Below are 22,345 nucleotides of genomic sequence, written 5' to 3'. Positions count from 1 at the left end.
CCCAGCCCAGGGCCAGGGGAGTAGCACCACTGTCACACCTCACGATTCTGCAGAGACAGAATCACAGAATTCTGGGCACAAGCCTGTAGGAAGGTTTAATTAATAAAAAAAAAAAAAAAAAAAAGTCTTGAGTTTGACTCAGTGTTCAGGGCAGAGCCAGAATATTTGGGCGATGTGTTCACAGCAGCTGGTGTTGTTCTCAGGAAGGGTTTTTGTTTTCTTTGTGAGCTGGAGTTACTTTCAGATTTGAAAATTTAATTTTGGTGTATCCTCTCTTCTCAGTTTTCAGGCTAGATGCTTTCATAAACCTCAGGAGTTATTGAAAGCAAAAGACATTGCAATATACTAGCTCCCACCTCTCACTATTCTCAAACAGCTTTTAATTACTGTCTCAGTTTAAGCTTTTCAAGATCTTTTTCCCACCTTTTCTGCATTCATAAATTCTGGACCCAGAATGGGAAGCTGAGGCCAAAATTAGTGAGAGATGTATTGAGATTTATGTAATCTTACTTCTGTGCCATCTCATCTACCCAGCACAGGACCTGGCAGTACAAGTTAGAAAGTGAGGCACAGCAGTGTTAGTCTTGTTAGCTGGATTACCAGCTACTCCCTCTCCCTCCTTTTGGTTATGCAAATTAACTGTAGAGGCATGTTTGGAGGACATCTATTCCCACTTCAGCACTGGGGACACGTTTGGGTTAGATTCAGATTCATGGTCTATTTTCAGACATTTTAATTGAAGAGTCTGAGATTCCTCCTCTCAGAGGTACCAGCCTGCTAGAAATACGTCTTAAATTCCTTCTGGGTGTTTAAGAAAGTATTTTTTTCGTAACCTGCATAAACCATGGATACTATGTTTAAACAGACTTAAATGGCTTAGGAATCTAAGTCCCATTGATTTTCATAGTCAATGGGCTTATGTGTTTCTGGATAATCTTCTATTATTAAATAGAGGCAGCGTGAAACCTGTCCCCATGGAAATCAACTCTTCCTATCAATTTAGTAGACCCAAGATTCCTCATACAGTCTTTGAAGTTGTGAAACAGAAGAAAAAATCATAAAAAAAAGAAATTATGAAACAACAAGAGAGCTGGAAACAGAACACAAAAAAAGCTTGCAGCAAGTGAAGGAAGACGAGCAGTGAAAACCAGTGGTGTGGTCCTTGCCTTTGCACTCCTCCACTGCTCCCTCATCCACTGCAGATAATTGACAGCAGAGGTAGGCTGGCAGGCAGAGTACTCAGGCCATGATCCCAGGGAGCTGGTGGCCTTAAACCTCTAAGCTGCATCTGTAAATGTGCCACAGCTGCTTTCCCAGTCTAGGGTAGAAAAAAACAGTCATTGGGCTGCAAAACTCATTTATTTTGGTTTTGCACTTGGGAACAATGAACGGAGAGAAAGCAAGATTTGTAAAGCTTAGAGCAGGGGCTGCTACAGCTGAACTGCATAATTCCGAATTTTATAATATGCAGCATCAGGAGCATGAGAAACAAAGGCTCATTCAGCGTGGGAGGAAGCTGCAATCCCACCGTGGGGAAGTGTTCCCCTGTGTCAGACCACATGAGCTGAATTATGGCTCTGTGTGCCATTAAGGAAGAAGCTAAGCTGCTGAGGGGAGCTGACAGTGTCAGTGTCAACAAAGGAAAGAGCCCAGAAGTGAGACCAAACTGACAGAAGATGATGAAAAAATATCTGTGGTTGTCAACTGTGAGAAAATAGAGAGAAATATATGTAATGAGACATCCTGTAAAACATTCAGGGAAGCAGAACCAGTCTCCTTCAGCCTTGCAAACTACATGCTCATCCCTAATAGACCACCTGGGCAAGTCCTTTCTCCAAGCCTTTTCTCACAGAGGGAAAGAGAAGAAAAATGAAGAGGTTAGACAGAAAAGTGAAAAACAGTAAAACACCACTTAGAATAACGCTGTGGTGTGAAACAGGGGTAGGACTGGAAACAGCAGCTGAAGTGAGTATACATAGGAGGAGATGAGAAAACGAATTTAGCAGCAACAGAGAAATATGGAGGAGGTTGTGATCAGGTCTGCGAATGCATATCATAGAGCTGAACGCACACAAAGTTAGCATAAATAAAAGTGCTTGACGCTGAGCAGTACAGATAGGAAGTAATCCATCAGTAAGGACTATCAGAAAAAAATTGGCATGAATTTCATGCTAGTACATGAAATTGAACCAAAACATACAAGCAATGCATGGCAAGAAATCAAAGCAATGGTGAGGCCTTTTTATGGATTTGTGCAGCTTCTTTTAATCCACAATAAATTAAGTTTATCCTATTGAAATAGGCCCCAGCATCTCAAACAGTTAAGCTCTTGAAATCTGCATCTGAGTACAAGGATAAACTTTTTCCCTCATTACTTCTCTTACTTTGATATGAACTGTAGAGTGTTTGGTCTGTTTTCCTTCAAATAACACCAAAAATACCACAGTTGTAAATTATTGTGCAAAATGTGCACAAGTTTTAGCCATATGGTCAAAACCAAAAGCAAAATGGTATTCTTCATGAACTAGCACTGAAATGTTCGCCCTTGTGTATGTTCAAGAAGTATATTAGTGAATGCTGCTTTACAAAAAAAAACTCACATTATTCATTTAATTTTAATCCTTTACTATGGGAGGAATATTTCAAGTTTTCAAAACCAGATAGATAGGTAGGTAGATAGTTATACAAACACATAAATATATTTGCAAGAAAGGAAAAAATATCAATAAGGTCCGAGAGCTATTTATCTACCTAAATGTAGATCTCCCCGTGGAAATTCATTTAAATTGAAATCATCTTAGTGTACTTTGTGTTTTCCAGCACACTTGACATGAAAAAATGTATTAGAAAGTACATCAGTACACCTACATCAGTAGGTGTTAATTTTGCACTTCTCAATCCAGACATTGATTATTAGATATAGGGGGAGCCTTTATGTTGACAGTTAAATGCTGAATTCCCAGAAAAGTTGACATGTTAATACTTATATGCAAAAGGTCTCATTGCTCAAGGGTTCACTTGTTTCCGCAGTGATTTCCATTGCATATGCTCAATCTCCGGTGAACTAAAACAGGATTGTCACCTGAGAATTTCAATCTGTAAAGTAACGTGCTGACTGCTACTGAACAAATCTTGTCTGTTTGTTTATAATGGGGTAATCCGCAATGCCATTTCTGTACACTGCTTAAAAAAAGAAGCCATCATGTATCAGAAAAAAACATTTGTGGTTGGAGCAATTTTTGGTTATAAAAAAAATACATATATGGGAGACAGCTTTCTATGGGGGCTTGTGAAGTTCTGCTTCAGATTAAATGTATATTAACTGATTTAATATTCTAACCCTAACTGAGTTTTTTATCTGGAAAAACTTTTAAATAGGCACAGTCATATCAGATGAGAATTGAAGTGCTTCTCTGTAATATGTTTATTGGCTTTGAATGAAGCACAACTGATGGTTTGGTCACAGAAATCTGCCAGAGGGCAGCTTGCTCTCAAAGAAAAGAAACAACCACTGACTTTTCAAGGTAACAGTGAACCTAAGGGTGCACTTACACTTCAGCTTAAGCTGATTGAGGTGATTAGTTTTTAGCCAGCAACGTGTAACCACAGACGGCAGGAGCACTAAAAGAGCAGTCCTGCTGCAGGGGCTGCAGGGGGAGAAGGGCTGGGTGGAACGGCAGCAGCCCCAGCTCACACAGGTTTAAGATGCCATGAAGCTAGATCCTGACAAGAACAATGCAGGTGGTTTTCCAAATCTGTGAAATTCTTCCGCAGATCTAGAATGCTCAGTATTTTGTATTTGTTTCTATGTTTGATTGCTTTACTTGGCCTCTTTTTCCCTCCAGTTGCACTAGCATGAGCTTGCAGTGAGCAGCAGTTGTTTTTATGCTGCAGCCTCCAGACAGGTACATGCTAGCTTTAATATTTCACCTGGAATTAGACCATTAATACATCCATGACTGCTTTAAACCCAGGAATGAGAAGCTGTAGCCATTCTTCTGTGAGCTTTGCAAAAAGCTAGGTGACAGGTCAGGTGTAGTAACCAGAATTATTTACATGATGTCCCCAGCTCTAATTTTATCTATTTTTATCATAATGCAGCTAGATTTACAGAAGTGATCAGTAGGAAAGCAAATGTGCTTCCAGATAATGACAGCTGTTAAGACTCAACCTCTTCATGGGTTGTAGGCACCTCACTGCAAGTGAAATGGACATTTCCATAAAAGCTTATTCTACCTCAATAAACAAAACCAGCCTCAAATCAATCAGAGAAAAAGTTGTTTTGGTCCAAATCAGTCTCTGTTTATCTGCAAGACACCAGACATACCTTCACAGTGGGAGGAATTCAATTTAATCACTGGGGCAAAGATAACGTGCCCGGTCCATGAAGGAAAACCATGTATTAAGACATGGCAGGTGTTATGCAGAGTCATTATGGTAAAAATAGGTAATTTCAGTCCGAACTTTTTCTCACTAATAATCTAGTTATGGTTTTACAGCAAAGTGATCTATGAAGGAGGCACTGCAGTTAAGGATGTCTTTTTGCTATTAAAAATAATCCATTTGCTTTGATGGAGCAATCAAATGTTCAGCATTAAAGGTACATTGCAGATATGTTTCTTCCAATTTTCCTGCAAATAGCCTTGCAGAGGGTTCAGCTTCCTAGTGAGCTCTCAGCTGAAGCAAGGAAAACTAACTAGCAGCTCTGTGTACAGCAGCCCTAACACACTGGGTGAAATCCAGGCAATCTCACATGCCCAGAATTCAGCACCTTTATGGGAGGAATCTGTTTCCAACTGTTTCACCACATTTATCATAATTTGGAATGACTCCACCACCTGGTTCAGAAGAGATCCTGAACCCAACAGCATTAGTCTTAATGTCAGTTATTATGCTGTCTAGTAAAATGGACTGGGCACAAGGAGGAGTTCGATTATTCCATGAGCCTTCATAATTATGTGGTGCACCATGTAACCACGCAGGGCGAGACACAGTAGCCACAGTGCCCTCGCTTTATTAAAGCATCAATTATTAAACCAGCAATGTACTCGTGGAAATGAGATTGTTCAGGAAATACCGATACTCGCAAAAGGCAGAGACTTGGCCTTCAGCCTGGTGCTTGAGCTGACCCCAGGCGAGCAGGTGGCTTGCAATGGCCACACACTCCACCATATGTTATTCTGCAGCACTGAACATTGTATTAGCATCTGCAGTCTCTACGTTCATAGATCTTTTAATTAGTGCATTGGGAAAATGAACAAAAAAAGCAACCAAATTGGTAAATGAAATAGTGGAAGCTTCTGTGACAACTGTGTATAAATCCACTGCATTTTAGCCTGGCATTTGCTCTCTTCTGATAGCTGAAATATTTAGTCCAGAAAAATTCCACTCAGACAAAAGCAGCCATCTCTTCGCAAAGCACCCTGAGACAGACAAAAATAGACTGTGTTGCAATCTCTGCAACTCACTTGTTCTCTGACCTTTCCGCAGACAAAGTTGCAACCCAAATCCTCCATCAGCCATTAGCTGGGGAGCGGGACCAGTCTCCTCCGTTGCTGTTTCCCAGTCCACCTCCACCACTTACTGAGCTTTCTCAATAGGAGCAGTTCAAAGCTGTGGCAAGCACGCACTGCAGACATCATCCTCCATACCAGTTGTCTTTCAGGGTGACGGACTGCCCCACCTCTAACTGGGAACATGCTATATTCCTGCAGATCCTGATGCAGCAAGCATCAGGCAAGTGAGGTCATTCTTCTAGCATCTCAGAAAACTTGGAAACTTTGCTTGGTTGGTGCTCTCACTTGCATGGAAAAAGACAAAAAGCTCACCTTAAGTATGAAGAATATCCTTAATACATGACTGAAATATTGAATTGACAAACCAAAATCATTATAAATAATTATGGCTCAGCTACTGTATTATGTGAAGTCTGATATATTGGTGTATTACTGTGTTATAAAGAATTAATGAGCTTGTATTTCTTATGGCACATCAGTCTTATTAACGTTTCTGGCCTGGTAACTAAATTGTGGCAATGTGTCGTACTCTCCTACTGTGTCATTTTCCTTTTGCGCTAACGGTCAATTAGAGTGTTAGGACATTGACAACCTCTAACTGTTTTCCACTCTGCCAGTGTTGACTACAGCCTTGGAACAATAACGCTCAGACCTGGAGAATTTCCTGGCTGATATGGCGTGACATGAAGTGTATGCTTTTATTTGCATGAGTGCATAGGTATAATAAAGTTCCGTCCTTAATAGACTTGTGCAAATACATTTCAGAGGGTGCAAAATTACTTTCAAAATCAAGTTTAGTTCCACATTGGTGCTGGATCTCAGAAAAGAGTATGCTTGTAGAAACTTCTTCTGCCAAAAGCAGTAGCCCATAGTAGCATAGCAGCAGTGGGCAAATCCACTGAGTGCCTTGATGACACGGTCATCAGAGATGGTTGAACAAAACTGTCTTATTGTCGTAATCATCCTTTTTTCTTGTCTTCTTTTCCCTGCCTTCCTCTCAATTTGTTTTCCCAGGTGCGGCTAGAGTGGCCAACAGACCTCACAGTGAACCCCCTAGACAACTCACTGTATGTCCTGGACAACAACATCGTCCTGCAGATCTCTGAGAACAGGCGTGTGCGCATCATTGCAGGGCGCCCCATTCACTGCCAGGTGCCAGGCATCGACCACTTCATCATCAGCAAGGTGGCCATCCATTCCACCCTGGAGTCAGCCAGAGCCATCGCTGTATCTCACAGTGGGATCCTCTACATTGCAGAGACAGATGAAAGAAAGATCAATCGTATACAACAGGTCACAACCAACGGTGAGATCTCCATAATCGCTGGAACCCCATCAGATTGTGACTGCAAGATTGATCCTAATTGTGACTGTTTTTCAGGTAAGACAACACTTTTTGCTTTCCTGTCCCTGGTCTGTTGAGACCTTCTGGCACAGCTGCAGACCAGCAAAGTGATAGAAGGAAGGAGAACTGAGCAATAGTTCAGTTTTCTTGGAAAACTGAAAACCTTTTCAGCAGCTCTTTGTTTAACCCATTGGGTGCAGAGATGTTAGTCTTTCAGTTGTCACTGGAACCTCTGGGTGGCTTTAGATTTTCCTGTTTGAATATAGACATTACAAACAATTTGAAATGATCTCCAAGAATGTTTTTTTGTGTCAGCTTTACTCATGCTGAAGACAGTATCAGCCCCAGTGCAGATTGCACCTAAATGCTACTGGATCAGGCAGCCTTCTTCACCATGGAGAGTACCAGAATGTTCCACATCCAGTGAAAAGCACTAGCTCACACCTTGCCATTGTTTGTGTCCCATGGCACACCTAGCTAAATGATGCAAACACATGTTACTCAAAATTTCTGCTTCCTTGTGCTTTTCAAACTGGGCCCACCAGTGCCAGACCCACACCACACCTCCTGGTCATTCTCAGCAGCACAGCTCTCCCCTCAATGCAACAAAACTAATTTTGACTTTTTTTTTCATACAATCGTATTTAATGATGGAACAAAGGAGAGTGTTCCCATCTACAGAGGAATGCGGTATGTTGTCATCTTGTCATCTCCAAGAACCACTTTGTTCAGTTTCATAATACCATCATAATTCTTAAGCCTTCTGTTTCAAGCAAAAGGTTAATTACTGACAAGAAAACATTAAGTATGTCAAGAAATGAGAAAAAAAAATGTCAATGGTCTTCCACGGGAGGCGAGTTCCTGACCCAGAGTTGCTAATCAAAGTCTCATGAGCTTTGCCACGTGCTGCCAGCTTCAGTTACAGCTCTGTTGGACCAGCGCTGAATAGGGTCCTGTCCAGTGTTCCTATTGAGGGACTCTCTCCTCAGTGCAAAAAATAAAACCTTTGGCAAATCTAATGATTGTGCCAGTGCTGGGTTGGTGAAAGGTAGGGTCAGGCTGGCAGAAAGACCAGCTAATTTGTCTGTTTCCAAGGCAGCAAAGGGTGTGCTGAAAATTTCCATCAAATTGCATTTTTCAGTCAGGAGAAGGGGAGCAATAGAAACAGTAACACATTGTTCCCTAAGAGTGAGGCTTAATAGGCTTTCTTGTTAGTTACACAAAATCCTGGCCATGTGAAGTCATTTAGATATGCATATACAGCCCACGATCATGCAAATATCCTCCCTGAACCTTGAAATACACAGTATTTATGTATACCAAGTAAATTATCAAGTAATATCAGAAGGGGTGATTTTGAGGGCCCTTTTTGGCTATTATAATTTATTTTCCTGTAGTGTGAGCTTTTAATAAGTACAAACTAATCTTTGGTTCACTGTCATTTTAACTGAATTACTGATTTTTATTTTCTGTTTTATTTATATCACAATTCTACTCAGACTACATACCAACAGACAAGAAATAGGAAACAAAACTTACCTGTCATAATTTTTTTTCCTTCACGTTTTGCCACACAATACTTCCCTGAGCAACAGGGTTTTGGAGTTAACAGAAATGATGTAAATTAGATAATTTATAGTTTGTTTGTCTTTACTGAGACTGATCTAGAATTGCACCAACTTTAGATAATGGGGGTTTAGGTAATGGGAAGAAGATACTATTTTATTGACAAGCAAATGATCCTGAGGAGAAGCAGTGCGGCAGGCTTCGAGGTTCAGCTTAAATACAGATACTACAGATTACTAAAACTACCATTTTTTCCCACAGGTGATGGTGGATATGCCAAAGATGCAAAGCTGAAAGCTCCTTCTTCCCTAGCAGTCTCTCCTGATGACACGCTGTATGTAGCAGACCTTGGAAATGTTCGCATCCGCTCAGTCAGCCGGAACAAGGCTCACCTCAGTGACACGAACATGTACGAGATTGCCTCACCAGCAGATCAAGAACTGTATCAGTTCACCATCAACGGCACCCACCTGCACACACTGAACCTCATCACGAGGGACTATATTTACAATTTCACCTACAGCAGTGAAGGGGATATTGGCACGATCACCAGCAGTAATGGGAATTCAGTGCACATCCGCAGAGACACGAGCGGCTTGCCCCTGTGGATTGTGGTGCCGGGCGGCCAGGTGTACTGGCTGACAATAAGCAGCAATGGGGTTCTGAAAAGGGTTTATGCCCAAGGCTACAACCTGGCTCTGATGACATATCCCGGAAACACAGGACTTCTAGCAACCAAAAGCGATGAAAATGGATGGACAACTGTGTATGAGTAAGTCCATGACATTAAGTGCCTGGTGTAAGGAACACTGTTTTAAACATACATTGAAATTTTTTGAGTCAGTTCTAGTAATTTCAGAAGACACCCTGCTACTAACACTGTATGGAAAGGACAAGCAGTGCTGTTGTACAAGCTTTTACAATATGAAACACTATCATTTCTTAAGTGCTTGTCATATGTAAAAGCTCTGTGCATAGTGCCCATTATATGTAGCAAAAAAATGCCTGAAATTATACTTCATTCATAATTCATTACTGTGAGTCTCTGTTTCTCTAAATGCAAATGTGGTTTTGGAATTTTTGGTATCTAAAGAAGTAGAGGTAAGTTGTGATATGAATCACAGATTTGCAAAATTCTTGAGGAAGGCAAAAAAGGGAAAATTACTATACTCATAGGAAAAAGGAATGTTACAAAAGAAATTTAGAATCTCAGTGGAAGGAATGTTCAAACACAGGAGTGGATTTGTCCTATCAGCAGGGAAACAGGATATATAAGGAAAAAAAAAAAAAAGGTATGTAATAGCAAAAGGATATGTATCAGGAGTGGCCTTACAAGCAAGATGTTGAGACATTTGACAGGGCTCCTTAAGAGCAAGACAAGACAGTAAAGATACAGTAAGAACTTCCCAGACTGGTCCCAGAGAGAGTGCAACCCAAGAGAAAATTCATGTTTGATTCATAAAGAGGTGTGAAGTATCAGGATTTCTCATTATTTATAATTAATCATCATAATCCCTCTTAGAGGAAGTGACAAGTGATTGATGGAAGTCATATGTTAACATTGCACTATCAGTTCACAGTTCAAGGAGAATTATGCCTGCTTTCTGTAGGGCATGGGAGTTTATCATTAAAAACAAAAGTGAAAAGACGTCCAGGTGAGATATGAACAGAACACACATTGAGGAGAATTAAGTTACTGCATAAGTCACCTGGAGAGGCAATTGAGTCACCATCATTACAGTTTTTTTAGAATTACATTTTATTAAAATGGTAGGATAGCAAGTAGGATAAAAGCAGAGAAAACTGCTGGCTAGAGTGTGGGATTTGTTATTCAAGGGAATGTTTTTCTATTCTGCCTTCCATTATTCTGCCAAAACCAGGCTGAATTGACAGAGTTGATCTAAGTATAAGCAATTAGGGCCATTTTTGACAAAAAGCAGGAATAAAAAACCATACAGGACCTTCCCGGTTCCGTTCTCACGATCAGGCACCTACTGATAGAAGTTAAAAGTATTGTGCAAAAATACAAAGCTCACTGTTGTGCTGGTGCTGTTTAAACATTGACTGAAGAGTGGTACCTATTATATGCAGAACTGAATTCAAATATGTGCTTCCTTGGAATAACTTCAGCACCAGGACTGATCCATTTAAATCTGTACCTGAGGATGGGATCAATCCCAACCATGGACACTTTCAAAAGCTTTCACAGTAGCTCCAAGTCACATCTATTATTTCTTAAAATGCTGAACAACATGCATCGTTGCAGGGCCTTGATTGTTTGAGCATGTTAGAGCAGATTATGTGCAGTCATGTGCTTCTCAGTGGGCTTAGTATCAGTACTTGCCATTTGCCGAGGCGATCGGCTCCGGGGCAGGCGCGTTCTGCAGCGGAGCGGGGGATCGGGCCAGGCAGGGCTAATTTTGTCCGGCATCGAGCCTACTAGAGGGAGCCGCCAGGACCCGGCAGCCCTCGTGAGGGAGGCTGACGAGGCGAAGGCGGAGCCAGCAGCGCCCCCTCCCCAGCCCTTCAAAAGCAGCCCCTAGGGAGCGCGAGCGACCAGGAGCGCGGCGACCAGGGCGGGCAAACAGGGCGTGGCGCGTCAGAGGGAGTGGCGCGGCAGTTCGCGCAGGCAGGGCGAGCAGGAAGGGCAGAGCGCTCCCCCTACACACAAACAACACCTCGTTAACAGCAGCCGTAACTAGGCGATAATGGTCGCCACAAGGCACGGCGCGCTCTCCAGAAAGTCGGTACACACGCAGACCGACTACCCGTTAAAAAATGCCGCAGTTCAGGTCACCGGATGCAAGGAGTGTCTGAGCCTGTTGCTGCCTTCGGCGGGAGGCAGAGAAACTGCGTGCGTGAGGTGCGAGCAGGTGGATGATCTGGTCCGCATGGTGGCGGAGCTCAAGGAGGAGGTGGAGAGGTTGAGGGCCATCAGGGAGTGTGAGCGGGAGATAGACTTCTGGAGTAACTCCCTGCAGGGCCTCAAGGGGAGGTGCCGAGGTGAGACTCCTCAAATGGGGGCGGACACCCTGCCCTGTCCCCGTCGGGCAGAGGGAGGGGATCTGGGAGCTGAGGAGGAATGGAAACAGGTCCCTGCTCGACATCGCAGGCGATGCTCTCCCCTTCCGGCCCCACCTTCCCAGGTGCCCTTACACAACAGGTTTGAGGCCCTAGAGATTGAGAGGCCGGTGTGTGAGGAAGAGGTAGCAAATGTTCCCAGGAGGATGCCTGGAGCGAGGAGGTCGACTCCACGCCTCAGGACTGCCTCCACCAAAAAAGACAGGAGGGTTATTGTTGTTGGTGACTCGATTCTTAGGGGAACAGAGGGCCCTATTTGTCGGCCGGACCCTACCCGTAGGGAAGTCTGCTGTCTCCCTGGGGCCAGGGTCAGGGACGTTGCCAGGAAGCTTCCTAACCTGGTACGCCCCTCTGACTATTACCCCCTTTTGATAGTCCAGGCGGGCAGTGATAACATCGAAGAGAGAAGCCTCAAGGCTATCAAAAGGGACTTTAGGGGGCTGGGTCGGTTAGTGGATGGAGCGGGAGTGCAGGTGGTGTTTTCGTCCATCCCTATGGTGGCAGGGAGGAGTTCAGAGAGGACACGGAAAGCCCACCTGTTAAACACGTGGCTCCGGGGCTGGTGCCAACGCAGAAATCTTGGGTTTTTTGATCATGGGGCACTTTACTCAGCACCTGGCCTGATGGCCGCAGACGGGTCCCTATCTTTTAGGGGAAAAAGGATCCTGGGCCAGGAACTGGCAGGGCTCATTGAGAGGGCTTTAAACTAGGTAGGAAGGGGGATGGGGCTGAGGCTAGGATTGTTGGGGCTGTGCCAGGGGGAACAATGGCAAGGCCGGAGGATAAGGCAATGGCCCAGCTGAAGTGCATCTACACCAACGCACGCAGCATGGGTAACAAACAGGAGGAGCTGGAAGCCATCGTGCGGCAGGCAGGCTACGACTTGGTTGCCATCACGGAGACGTGGTGGGACCAGTCTCATGACTGGAGTGCTGCAATGCCTGGCTATAAGCTCTATAGAAGGGACAGGCAGCATAGAAGGGGTGGTGGTGTGGCTCTCTATATTAGAGAGTCTTTCGAGGTTGTAGAACTCGAGGTTGGGAATGACAAGGTCGAGTCCCTTTGAGTTAGGATCGGCAGGGACAACAAGGCTAGTGTCCTGGTCGGGGTCTGCTATAGACCGCCGAACCAGGATGAGGAGACGGATGAGGAATTCTACAGGCAGCTGACAGAGGTTGCAAAATCATCAGCTCTTGTACTCATGGGGGACTTCAACTTCCCTGACATATCCTGGAAGCACAACACAGCCCTGAGAAAGCAGTCTAGGAGGTTTCTGGAGAGCGTGGAAGATAGCTTCCTGACGCAGCTGGTTAGTGAGCCTACCAGGGGAGGTGCCCCGCTAGACCTTCTCTTCACAAACAGAGAAGGACTGGTGGAGGACGTGATCGTCGGGAGCTGTCTAGGGCAGAGTGACCACGCAATGGTGGAGTTCACTATTCTTGGCGAGGCCAGGAAGGGGACCAGTAAAACCGCTGTATTGGACTTTCGGAGGGCTGACTTTGAGCTGCTCAGGACACTGGTTGGTGGAGTCCCTTGGGAGGCGGTTCTGAAGGGCAGAGGGGTCCAGGAAGGCTGGGCGCTCTTCAAGAGGGAAGTCTTAATGGCGCAGGAACGGTGTGTTCCCACGTGCCCAAAGACGAGCTGGCGGGGAAGAAGACCGGCCTGGCTCAACAGAGAATTGTGGCTTGATCTTAGGAGGAAAAAGAGGGTTTATAAGCTTTGGAAAAGTGGGCAGGCCACTAAGGAGGACTTTAAAGAAGTAGCGAGGCTGTGCAGGGACAAAATTAGGAAGGCCAAAGCTCATCTGGAGCTCAATCTGGCTACTGCCGTTAAAGATAACAAAAAACGTTTCTATAAATACATCAACACAAAAAGGAGGACTAAGGAGAATCTCCATCCTTTACTGGATGCGGGGGGAAACTTAGTTACAAGAGATGAGGAAAAGGCGGAGGTGCTCAATGCCTTCTTTGCCTCAGTCTTTAGCGGCAATACCGGATGTTCTCTGGATACCCAGTACCCTGAGCTGGTGGAAGGGATGGGGAGCAGGATGTGGCCCTCATTATCCATGAAGAACTGGTTGGTGACCTACTACGGCACTTAGATGTGCACAAGTCGATGGGGCCAGATGGGATCCACCCAAGGGTACTGAGGGAACTGGCAGAGGAGCTGGCCAAGCCACTGTCCATCATTTATCAACAGTCCTGGCTATCGGGGGAGGTCCCAATCGACTGGCGGCTAGCAAACGTGACGCCCATCTACAAGAAGGGCCGGAGGGCTGACCCAGGAAACTACAGGCCTGTCAGTTTGACCTCAGTGCCAGGAAAGCTCATGGAGCAGATCCTCCTGAGAGTCATCATGCAGCACTTGAAGGGGAAGCAGGCGATCAGGCCCAGTCAGCATGGGTTTATGAAAGGCAGGTCATGCCTGACGAACCTGATCTCCTTCTATGACAGAGTGACACGCTGGGTGGATGAGGGAAAGGCTGTGGATGTGGTCTACCTTGACTTCAGCAAGGCTTTTGACACCGTCTCCCACAGCATTCTCCTCAAGAAACTGTCTGCTCTTGGCTTGGACTGGCGCACGCTTCGTTGGGTTAGAAACTGGCTGGATAGCCGGGCCCAAAGAGTCGTGGTGAATGGAGCCAAGTCCAGTTGGAGGCCAGTCACTAGTGGCGTCCCCCAGGGCTCGGTGCTGGGGCCGGTCCTCTTTAATATCTTCATCGATGATCTGGACGAGGGCATCGAGTGCACCCTCAGTAAGTTCGCAGATGACACCAAGTTAGGTGCGTGTGTCGATCTGCTTGAGGGTAGGAAAGCTCTGCAGGAGGATCTGGATAGGCTGTACCGATGGGCTGAGGTCAACTGCATGAAGTTTAACAAGGCCAAGTGCCGGGTCCTGCACCTGGGGCGCAATAACCCCAAGCAGAGCTACAGGCTGGGAGAGGAATGGTTGGAGAGCTGCCAGGCAGAGAAGGACCTGGGAGTGATGGTGGACAGTCGGCTGAATATGAGCCAGCAGTGTGCTCAGGTGGCCAAGAAGGCCAACGGCATCCTGGCTTGTATTAGGAACAGCGTGACCAGCAGGGCTAGGGAGGTGATCGTCCCCCTGTACTCAGCTCTGGTGAGGCCGCACCTCGAGTACTGTGTTCAGTTTTGGGCCCCTCGCTACAAGAAGGACATCGAGGTGCTTGAGCGGGTGCAGAGAAGGGCGACGAAGCTGGTGAGGGGTCTGGAGAACAAGTCCTACGAGGAGCGGCTGAGGGAGCTGGGCTTGTTCAGCCTGGAGAAGAGGAGGCTCAGGGGCGACCTTATCGCTCTTTTTAGGTACCTCAAGGGAGGCTGTAGCGAGGTGGGGGTTGATCTGTTCTCCCACGTGCCTGGTGACAGGACGAGGGGGAATGGGTTTAAGTTGAGCCAGGGGAGTTTTAGGGTAGATGTTAGGAAGAACTTCTTCACTGAAAGGGTTGCGAGGCATTGGAACAGGCTGCCCAGGGAAGTGGTGGAGTCACCATCCTTGGAAGTCTTCAAAAGACGTTTAGATGTAGAGCTTAGGGATATGGTTTAGTGGAGGGCTGTTAGCGTTAGGTTGGAGGTTGGACTCGATGACCTTGAGGTCTCTTCCAACCTAGAAAATTCTGTGATCTGTGATTCTGTGATACTCTTACTCTGTCCAACAGACCCTGAGTGTAAATCTTTTCAGACAATTATTGATCATGCCTGTTGTCTTCTGGCAAGCAGTTTGTTAAAGTAGGACTCATGCTTAGTGAGATTTTCTTTTAAAGTATTTTGCCTGTTTGCAAGTGCCTGCCATTGTAAGTAATACTGATTTTTTCATGCAAAGATACTTGGAAAGACACTGTCCTTTCAGTTGTACCAACTGCGTGACGGTGTACTTCTACCAATCTAGATCAGTCGGTAGAATTAAGAGAATTACAGCTGTTAACATTACAAAAATAACAGCAAGATTAAATAGTGAAGTCATTTTTTAGTGAAGTAATATTTATAATATTACTAGTGAAGTAATATTTATTACTTATATTATATTATATTATATTATATTATATTATATTATATTATATTATATTATATTACATATATTATTAGTATTAATAGTGAAGTAATATTTATAACAGTGAAGTAATATTTATTGTTCAGGCCAATATTTCACATCATCTTCATAACATATTACAACTTCCTGAGTGGTTGAGATACCAGTGTCACCCAAGCTGCTGCAGTCAGAGAGACAATTGACTATTAAGAATGCTGTGCTGAATAGATGGGTTTTCAGGACTTGGTTTTCCCTTTTTGCTATTAACAGGTCATAGGGGATGATGGTCCTTAGTCATCCTTTAAGCAAACATTACTTTCCAGTAATGTAATTTAAAAATTGGTAAGGGTAACTTAGATATGAATTGCTTCAAGTCATGTATAAACACAGTATTGAAGTCAAGAAGATTAAGAGATGAACAACTCTCCAATTGCTTAGAATCACCTTTTCTGTTTAAACTAGTTTTGCATTCACATCCCAAAGTTCAACCCATAGTACTGTCAAGCTGACATAGGGATAAGTTTGTTTAACAACATATATCACATGTACTTGGGAATATGAGCAAAGATAATGAACTATTCAGAACATCTACCTAGATGTCAGATTCACTCACAGAGGGAGATTATTAAGAGGTAGAAAACTACCTACAAAAGTACTCGTCATCCATCTACTCTAATCTGATGGAATGGAAGTACTGAAAGACCTCTTGCATAAAATTATAGCTAATGTACAATTCCAGTCATCTAAGTTGTTTTTGTTTGTTTGTTTGTTTGCTTTAATATTATATCATTAAAGCCATAAAAGGGGGGGGCGGGGAGGGGGGCACTGGGCCTCTATTAAATCAAGAACAAGAAAACACCTGCGAGAAACAACCCTCTCTGAAAAAATTAAATAGACCGCTTTCCCTTTGAAATGATACAAATCTTAATTGTGCTACACATCGAAATGCAAATAGATTGTGAAGCTCTATCCCCAAGCGTGCATTTCTAATATTCGTGAGCACTTCCTCATGTGAGTACTGAAATCTATGCAACTATTTGCATGATTAAATGGTCACTGGCATGATTAACAGTGGTATAACTGGGCACCAAATTAACATTAAGAAATATGTCGTGATTCTGCCCCTATTAGTATGGGTAGGACATTCCCCTACAAGAACAGAGCCCAAGTGTGCTATTATCCATCATGTGAAAGATGGCAGAATCTGTCCTCAGAGGGCTGGTTTCTTGGAGCAATCTGGAATAAAAAAGCCCTTTAGATGGTCAAACTATTACTGAGACACTGAGCGTTCTCCTTGAAGTTAGTGGGACCATCTTGGCATGTGCTCTGCAGCCTCATTTTAATTGTTCAGCACCTTATCTAGTCTATGATTCTGTATTTCTGGGTGCTCCTGTGCAGAGCCAGGAGTTGGACTCGATGACTGTTGGTCCATTCTAACTCAGGATATTGTATGATTCTTATGATTCCCATTTTCAGCTACATGGACAGTTGTGTATCTCATCATTAGCAGCATCCAGCAGCAAAAGCAGATTCTTAGCAGAGGTGCATCCTGACTTTTAAGCACAACTACATTCCAATAAACTGTCTGCATTTATGCCTTAAAAATGCATAATTTGAGGATTTTTCTATGGTATGGTAGAAAACTCACATAACTTAGCAAGCTGTCATATCTGTTTCATCAAGCAGTAAATGAAATGTAATTGCCCAACATTCATGGAGTTTTCTAATGATGAAAAGTAGTGCTCTGAATCAGTTTTAATCACTGGGTGTGGCGCCCAGTCAATTGGCACAGAATGGCACGAGGGAGGAATGTGAGGAAATCGCGTGATATATGAGGGCAGGAAGAGACGAAAGAGAGAGAGATCGTATTGTATTTAACATTTAATGAATTTATTTGTCAAAAAAAAAAAAAAAAAAAAAAAAAAAGCAAGATGTTCACTAGGTTCATTCTCCACTGTTTCATTTGAAAGGAACAGCTGCTCTATTTTTCTTTTTTATATCATGTGGAAAAGAAAATTCCTGATTTTGTTCACCAATACTTTTTGTGATATACAGATTATGTATGAGTAATTAGGGGTAAACAAGGGTCCTAAAGAAAGGATGCCAGCACATGAAAGTGAAAGACATGGCCAGCTCATCTGCTGATGTGAATTGAAAGAGCTCCCCATTGGAGGCAACAGGGCTTTACCAGTTGATACACCAGCTGAGAAATGCTTTGTGAGTGAGGGGAGACAGTTAATAAAACGTGAAAACCTACTTATGCTTTCCTACCTGCATGAGTAGGCTTATATTTTATGAAAAGGGGTTGGTTTTACTCATGCAAATACGTCTGCAGTATCAGTGAGCTCTTTTGGATGAGTAAAGATGTGTTTGGATCAATAAGATTTTGAATATGGGAGTCATTAATATGGAACAGTATCAAGCACCAACCATTGTTCTGTATCGTTTTCTTTGTGAACCATCAGAAAGAACAAACTGTTTATCTGTGGAACTGAAGAGACACATTAGAAACAGTGCTCCAGAGGTTTTGAATTACTTACTGACTTTTTCATAACGTGTTGACAGTATCCCCCCCACTTTTTTTTTTTTTTTTTTTTTTTTTTTTGTAGCATCTACAAGACAACAGTGATGTATTTTCGTGGCTCACTTTAACATCATGCGTTGCAGGTATGACTCTGATGGCCACCTGACCAATGCGACATTCCCAACTGGGGAAGTCAGCAGCTTCCACAGTGATGTTGAAAAACTGACAAGAGTGGAACTTGATACTTCAAACCGAGAGAACGTGATCACGGCCACAAACTTCTCAGCTACCTCTACAATATATACCTTAAAACAAGGTAATTAAGGCGTTTATGTTATTTCTTCCTTTAGAATTATATTTAAAACTCTAAACATTGCATTCTTAATTGTTTGACAAAAAGACAATAAAATTAGTTCGTTTGTTTCTTCCTTGCTTCAGTTCAAATACCTAGATACTACTTACATTTCTCATGGTGTTCCTTTTAGGAGCAAACCACCAGTGAATGCTTTTCCTCCTAGAAAAGTCCCATTGGTAGATTCCAGTTACTAAAATCTCTGAAGGATGCATTCTATTTCCCACATTGGTATTCAGGGGAATTGGACCGACCCATAATACACTGAGCTTTGTTATTCTGAGAAATACTGACCAAAAAGTGCCCTGCTCCACTGTTGTTTTAGTAGTGAAATGCTTTGTTTGGCCAATGCCATGAATTCACAGAATCACAGAACGGTTTTGGTTGGCAGGGACCTTAAAGCCCATCCAGCTCCAACCCCCTGTCATGGGCAGGGACACTTCCCACCAGTTCAGGCTGCCCAGAGCCCCATCCAGCCTGGCCTTGAACACCTCCAGGAATGGGGCATCCACAGCTTCCATGGGCAGCCTGTTCAGTGCCTCACTACCCTCTGAGTAAAGACTTTCTTCCAAACATCTAATCTAAATCTCCCGTCTTTTAGTACAATGCCATGCATCAGTCTCTCACTTGGATTCCTGGATCCTATGCTGCCTGCTAAGCTCCTCTTGCAGCATGGGAACTTGGCTCGAAAAATTTGTCCAGCTGGGCACACTGTCACCCATGACACCCATCTCTGTCTTCAGTCCGTAGAGGAACTTCCAGATTCTGGAGTTCCCTGCAACTGAGGGTCTGGGCAGCTCTTTCAGTCCTTGGGAGGTCTGTCTGGGTGTAGGTGCCTGCATGGGGAGGTTGTTGCCCCTCTCTCTGGGTTTTAGCCTTAGCTAGGCAGTTGCAGCGGGTGGTGTGGTGGTTTTACTCAGGCGGGCAGCCGAGCTCCACCACAACTGCTCTCTCACTCCCCCTCTCCTCAAAGAGGAAGGGGGAGAAAATACAACACAGAGAACTCAAGGTTTGAGATGAGAAAGGTTTAATTAAAGGGAAAGGGAATGGGGAGGAAAAACAGAAAGAAAAGAAACAATCAGTCTGCGTGGAAGCAGAGAGAGAGAAAAAATTATTCTCTACTTCCCATCAGCGAGCAGTGTTCGGCCACGTCCTGGGAAGCAGGGCCTCAAACGCGTAGTGGTTGTTCAGGAGGAACAGCCCCCTCCCCCACGAGAGCCCCCCCTTTTATTGCTGAGTGTGACATCAGGTGTTATGGAATATCCCTTTGGTTGGTTTAGGTCAGCTGCCCCAGCAATGTCCCCTCCCCATCACTTGCCCACCCCCAGCCTGCTGGCTCTTGGGGGCTTGGAAGGAGTCCTGATGCTGTGCCAGCACTACACAGCAATAGACACAACACTGGAGTGATATCAGTGCTGTTCCAGCTACGAGTGCAGAGCACAGCACTGTGCGGGCTGCTGCCGGGAAAAGGTGACTCCAGCTCAGACAGACCCAACACAGTTGGACACCATTTTTGTTTCAGCAGACAGCTGCTTCTTGTTGTTCCCAACATAGAAGAAAGTGGCCTGCCTTCCTCCTTCACTGTGCATGCTCTCCAATTCTTTCTGGTAATGCTGTGACCTGGCTCGTTGGAAGGAGGAAGGCATGACCCATGTCTGCTGGTGGCTGCCTCGGCACTGAGATTTTAACTCAACCCCTGTGCACATGTCATTTTAACTCAACCCCTGGCAGCTTCAGTCTGCTGGTGTACTGGATCTTTTGAGAAGAACTTGCTCTCTGCCTAATGGAAGTGCCACAGCGTCTTCCTTCAGATTGTGCAGATTCATCCCCTAAGTTTTGAGTTTACATAATTTAATCGATCTGTTTTTTCCTCTATGTTAATTTTTCTGTAGCAAGTGCGTTGTTCAGCAAGAAGGGAAGAAGCTTTGGGAGCTGGTGCTGGGAAATAGGTTTGCATTTCTTGCAGGCCTGCTACAGAGAAGGTCTGCTTTGTAACTTGGAGCAATTCACCGATGTTTATCATTCTCAGCTTTAGTTCTATGAGGAAAAAATAGGAAGAACTCACAAGATACTCACTCATCCCTTTTCACTACTGCATTGCAGAGACAACACTGAATAAATGGAAAGAATTATATTATATTGCAGTATCACTTGTTAGTATTTCTCCAAGTGATCCCACCTGCTCTCTGCATCATCTGCTGACTGCCCAATTGTGTTTGTCTTAAATGCAAAGCTTCTCAAAGAAGGGATATTACTGCTTTGTGTCTCAGAACAGTGAGCTAGCACACTACCAGCAGCACCAGAAATGAACAGCTATAGTTGTTATTATACCTATCCTATTTATGAATTTATATAGTTTGCATATTTCCATATCTCTGTAAAACTACTGTGAAGCAATCTGTGAACAAACAACAGACATTTTATCCTTACCTCTGAGTCAAAAAGTCTCTTTTAATGCAATATCCATTATCTTCACTTTCTGACATACCCAACTGTTGTCCATATATTCGCGCCTGAAGATCTGGCCCAATTACTTCAGCTGGTGTGCAATAGCTAAGAAAAAGATACTTTTCCTTAATATCACTAAAAAAAAAGTCGCTAGCTGGTAGGTGTTCAGTTATATTTTAAAGGCTTTGTCCCTTAACCCTAAACATGCAGATTCATAAAGTGCCCCCTGGCAGCTGAGCCACAATAGCCTCCTGTGTGCACGTCCCTTTCCTGTGCCAAATGCAAGGCAGTGTGGCAGAGCTGTGCCTGCAGTGAAGGCATTACAGTGCACAGGCAAGAGGCAGGAAGCGTATGGTGGCAGTGTGGCTTTGCATCATTTCACTGGAGACCTGCTGTGGACCCTCAGTGTGATTCTGGCAGTGTTTGGAGGAGGAATAAGCTGTTGTCCCAGCTGCCCCCTGCAGCATAGTGCTGAGCCTCTGGAGCTGCCTGCTGTGCCACCCTTGCTGGGCCATTCGATTTTCTGCCAACAACTGGCTCTCTCCTAGTGCATCTCTCACACCAGCCCATGGGCTCATGGCTGGCTGGCACTGCGCCTCTGCCTCAGGGTCCTGCTGCTAATGGGGAATGGGTGAAAGTTTCAGTACAGGGATATTGGGAAAAGTGGCAGAACAGCAGACTGGCCATCATCTTAAGACATTTTGAAAACAGTTTTCCTGATTGATCTCAGAAACCCCTTACATTCATTCAAGCAGTGAGCTATTCTGTTAACAGATCCTAACATGTTAAAATCATCAGAGTATCTGTGATCAAAACCCAGCCCGTGAGTTTATGTACTGTTAGGCTAAAAGCAAAAACTCTTCAGTCCTCCTGCAGGGAACTTTCACAATGTAAATCATCAGGACAAATGTAATAAAAAGCTTTTAAGACACATGAAGACCTCCAGGTTCCAAAAATCACACTGCTGTTGCTGTTTGGTCAGTGATCAGGCAAACAAGGGGCAAAGAAGGCTTGACATTGCACCTGACGTTTGCTTCATAAAGCTGGAGATCTGAAATTTTCTGTTCCCTGTTTTGGGTTGTTGTTTTTTGACAGATAACACGCAGAATATCTACCGGGTCAGCCTAGATGGGTCTCTGAGAGTCACCTTTGCCAGCGGAATGGAAATCACACTTAACACGGAGCCTCATATCCTAGCAGGAGTCATCAGCCCCACTCTGGGGAAGTGCAATATCTCCCTTCCTGGAGAGCATAACTCAAACCTCATTGAATGGAGGCAAAGGAGGGAGCAGACCAAAGGCAATATCTCCACGTTTGAGAGAAGGCTAAGGGTAAGGCTTCCTCTTGTGTAAAGTGCAGCATTCCCTTTGAAAGCCATTGAACTAAAATTGGGTTGAAATGTTCTACTTTGTAAGAAGTGTGATGGAAAGTTTGTATCAATGGTGGGTCCTAGCCATGAATTTCAA

At 44.2% G+C, this 22,345-nt stretch overlaps 1 protein-coding gene across 9 annotated transcripts in view; it reads left to right on the top strand.

The window, feature by feature from the left end:
- The window catches only part of TENM1 (teneurin transmembrane protein 1), a 908,570-nt gene that overhangs the window by 870,170 nt on the left and 16,055 nt on the right, over nt 1-22,345 (top strand). For all 9 annotated transcript variants that reach the window (XM_032196349.1, XM_032196354.1, XM_032196351.1 and 6 more), the window contains 4 exons: nt 6,531-6,897; nt 8,689-9,199; nt 18,223-18,395; nt 21,975-22,210. In XM_032196349.1, the coding sequence (XP_032052240.1) occupies nt 6,531-6,897; nt 8,689-9,199; nt 18,223-18,395; nt 21,975-22,210 (1,287 nt within the window). The remainder of the gene's footprint in view (nt 1-6,530; nt 6,898-8,688; nt 9,200-18,222; nt 18,396-21,974; nt 22,211-22,345) is intronic.

This window comes from Aythya fuligula, chromosome 13, assembly GCF_009819795.1.
Source record: "Aythya fuligula isolate bAytFul2 chromosome 13, bAytFul2.pri, whole genome shotgun sequence".
Lineage (NCBI taxonomy): Eukaryota > Metazoa > Chordata > Aves > Anseriformes > Anatidae > Aythya > Aythya fuligula.
The sequence above is the reverse complement of the archived record's forward strand: the minus strand, read 5'-3'. Positions and strand labels throughout refer to the sequence as shown.